General features: G+C 36.7%; 1 protein-coding gene across 1 annotated transcript in view; it reads right to left on the reverse strand.

Moving 5' to 3' along the window:
• igsf21a (immunoglobin superfamily, member 21a) overlaps positions 1-3,689 on the reverse strand; it is a 118,508-nt gene that overhangs the window by 77,591 nt on the left and 37,228 nt on the right. Inside the window, exon 2 of the mRNA XM_016668938.1 lies at positions 1,021-1,142. Coding sequence (XP_016524424.1) covers positions 1,021-1,094 — 74 coding nt within the window. The 5' untranslated portion in view covers positions 1,095-1,142. The remainder of the gene's footprint in view (positions 1-1,020; positions 1,143-3,689) is intronic.

Raw genomic sequence — 3,689 nt, forward strand, 5'->3', positions numbered from 1 at the left:
TTTGTGTGTGCAGTCATGTTTCCATGTTTCTAAGCGTATAACTCAAACCCCGTGTCCCCATAAATATGCAGGTGCAGGTGCCATCCAGCTGATATTTTGAGATTTTTCTCTCACTTTACTACCCATGTGCTGTGGTGTGGGGGGTGATGTCATTTGTTTGTGTGTGCAGTCATGTTTCCATGTTTCTAAGTGTGTACACCATTCCGTTTCAATGCTGCTTACTCTCCCAAAGGGACAGTAGGATTGTCCAGATAAATCATCTTCAGCCGGGCAGCCAAACCACACAGAAGATAGGGGGGGGGAAATGCAAGTAAGGAACACAAAATGAATCAAAGTGGAAAAAAAAGTTTAATGAAGTTGAAATGATTAAAGTGGGATCACTATAGAAGAATGCAAACTACACCATATTCTAGGTTTGAATGTTGTAGCTAAAATGAAAAGCCAAATTTTCCTTGCTCTTACTGCGGTTTCCGATCACAACAGCCAAAGCAACAGTAGAGCCAGAAATATGTGTGAGGGGAGATGGATTGCCAGCCATATTTTTGAGCCCTTGGGTAAAAGGAGGCAGTCCTCGGGATGCACTGAACACGTAATCAAGCCAAGAAGCAACAGATGACTCCTCCTACTGCTCCCTGTTTTTCTACTTCTCCTCTACTTGCAGTCAGTTTATGCTATCTATCTATTAAACCACAAATACTTAATAGACAGCTGTTGCAGGTGTTTATCTTAATACTAATGTGCTAAAGATGAGTAAGATTTCTCTATTTTGGTTGAAAAAAGGACTATTCAGACTAGATTTTAACAAAACCTTTTAGAACTGTTATTTCTCCAAACATGAGAAATAACACAATGTTTCTGGTCTTGTACAGTAATACACTAACTCCATTGTCATGTCATTGATGAGAATGGAAGCTGTGCATTTGTAATCCCTGTATCACAGATATGTTTAAATATGTAATAAGAAACAATGATGAAATTGAGTAAAAACACTCTTTGCTTTAAGCGAAAAGTGAGACTCACCGGACGGTTGATTGATACACAAGATCTTCACGCCTGCGGTAGTCCTCCATATGAGAGTAATTTGTATTAAACATGGCATCATAGGTGAAGATTTTCTGCTTGATTGTACCTCCATCTGTGACCTGTAAAGAATAGAAAACCCATTATCAGAGCTGTAGGTATCCACAAAAGCCTTGTGAATACTTTTATTCCTTAGCCTGCAGACCAGTTTGCACTCTGCTTTCTTTTGTATATTAGAAGCAGACACATTGATATCACACATTCTAATAGTAACTAAGGTAAAACATCAAAACCCTGCTGATATGGTAACATCACAGAGAAGGTCTCTCATCCCCCCACCAGTGTTTGTCCAGAGACATGGCTAAAATATAATGAGGACTGACACAGTGCAGTCTTCTGTATGTGTCAAACCTTGAAGCAGTTCGCTTTCCGCAGATGTAATGGCATGTAACGAGATTCTACAGAGGTGGATGTTCAAAACACTGGTCTCATCTCTTCCTTTTTTTAAGCATTGTATCTGATGAGAGAAGTTTTTCTTCCCCTTCTAATATTCAAAGGAGTGCTTAAGTCACTTAGCATTTGAATGAATATGATTTCTCCTCTCCTCAGAAGCTTCAATATCCATAAAGGAAAACTAGTGACAGGATTTTAATGGAGCCACTAACACTGCTTTGAAGATGAAAATTGTTGGTGGGCCAGGGATTCCTTATTTGATGCTGTCGTTCTGATCCAATCAAATCCCCCAAGCAGGTAAACAACGTCAAAGCATTTCAGGATTAGTCCTTCTATGAATTGCCACATGAAGCGTTAAAGCTAAATTGTATTTATTTGAGTGAGTGATTGTTCTCTTTGAAAATAGGGTATCTATTATAACTGCTGGCCTCTGGAAAAACAAACCTGCTTCTTTGGCATTGTCCATGAGATACATGAAATTGTATTTAAACTGTAAATTTAAATCCTGTCAAAACCACAGTGAATTCTCATGGAGCAAAGGTGCTCACAAAGCAGTTTTTTTGTGACATTTATTTGTCTGTTTTGCCCCTGCTAGTTGTTTTTTATTCTATGCTGGATTCAGAAAGCAGATCTTGGTGAAAATGTACAGTACAGCATACAATAAGTGGATACAACATCAGGTGATAGTTGTTCTGCTTTTTAGCCAGAAACATAGTCATATATAGCGAACTACAAACAAAGAAATGTTTTGTATGTTCAGATTCAAACTTTTCTGTACAAATCTAAAATCTAAATCACTGTTTTGCAATTATAGAATGCAACTGAAAGTTTCCAGCATGATTACAACTTTGACAAAACACCTACAGTATTTTCCGGTCTATAGAGCGCACCTCACTATAAGCGCACCTACAAAGTTTAAAAAAAAACAACAACAAAAAACGAACTGGATATATATATATATATATATATATATATATATATATATATATATATATATATATATATATATATATATATATATATATATATATATATATATATATATATAAAAGCCACTGGTATCTTTGCCGATCTCGGTTTTCCACAATAAATCTGACACAGCCCTCTTTCTCCTCTTCTACGTGCGGCAGCTCTATTTCCTTCCTGTATCACCAGATCAATAGCCTTCAACTTAAAAGCTGCATCATATGAACTTCTTTTGTTGTTTCCATGATGAGAGGCTATACGTTTAAAAAACATTTCTCCGTCGTGCCTGCTGCTAGCATGTGCTTGTTCTACTTTCTTCTTTGATTTCCAATTTTGACTTCCACTGATTCACTTCCTCCTAATGAGCCCCCCTGGTGGTTGAAGAAAAATCCACAGAAAAGCTGCACCGGGCTATAAGCCGCATGGTTCAAAACGTGGGAAAAAGGTAGCGGCATATAGTCCGAAAAATGCAGTTCTTCTGAGCACCAAAACACATTCTACTGTATAAGCCTCGCTAAACTGGGCAGAAATTCCTCTGTGCACCTCTCCTGTTTGGTACAAATAAATCTTCTTCACACAGCTAAACTATTTGTGCTCTGTTTATTAACATCTACATGCGAAGCATCACTTCCAAAGTCTTAAGGCTTTGACTCTGTAATTAAAATGGGGAGACATAATTTTAAGCACAATTAAGATAATTTATTTGATTTGAATAATTACTTACAAAAATAACAAACAGACCTCATTAGAGTAGAGAATGAATTGTACTTTCTGCAACATCCCTGTACTTTTTTTTATTATTATTATTGTTTTTTTTATAAATCTAACCGGGCAGCAGTTATTTTTTTTTTCTCTTTTTTTTTCAAAATTTATTACCAGTTGTTTGCAGACATATGTATTTTGTTTTGTAGAATTTGCACCACAGAACTCACTCTCATCTTCAAAAATGGCAAACATTTTGGTCTAGCTGTAAGTCACATAAATTAAAAGCACACACACACACACACACACACACACGCACACACACACACACACACATAGGTGAGCTTTCCTTAAGTGCATGCATATAACCTAATTACAATATGAGTAAGCTGCATAAATGCACAAATCTGCCCTATGCGTGGTGTTGCTATTTCAGGTGCAGTTCTACCTTTGTGTCCGGTTTCATAAGTATATGTATACAAAAATCTTAGATGTTTTCACATGTGAATATGATGTATTCACATGTGAATATGTTCTTCAGTTTTGAT

Source organism: Poecilia formosa, unplaced genomic scaffold, assembly GCF_000485575.1.
Source record: "Poecilia formosa unplaced genomic scaffold, Poecilia_formosa-5.1.2 Scaffold18, whole genome shotgun sequence".
Taxonomy (NCBI): domain Eukaryota; kingdom Metazoa; phylum Chordata; class Actinopteri; order Cyprinodontiformes; family Poeciliidae; genus Poecilia; species Poecilia formosa.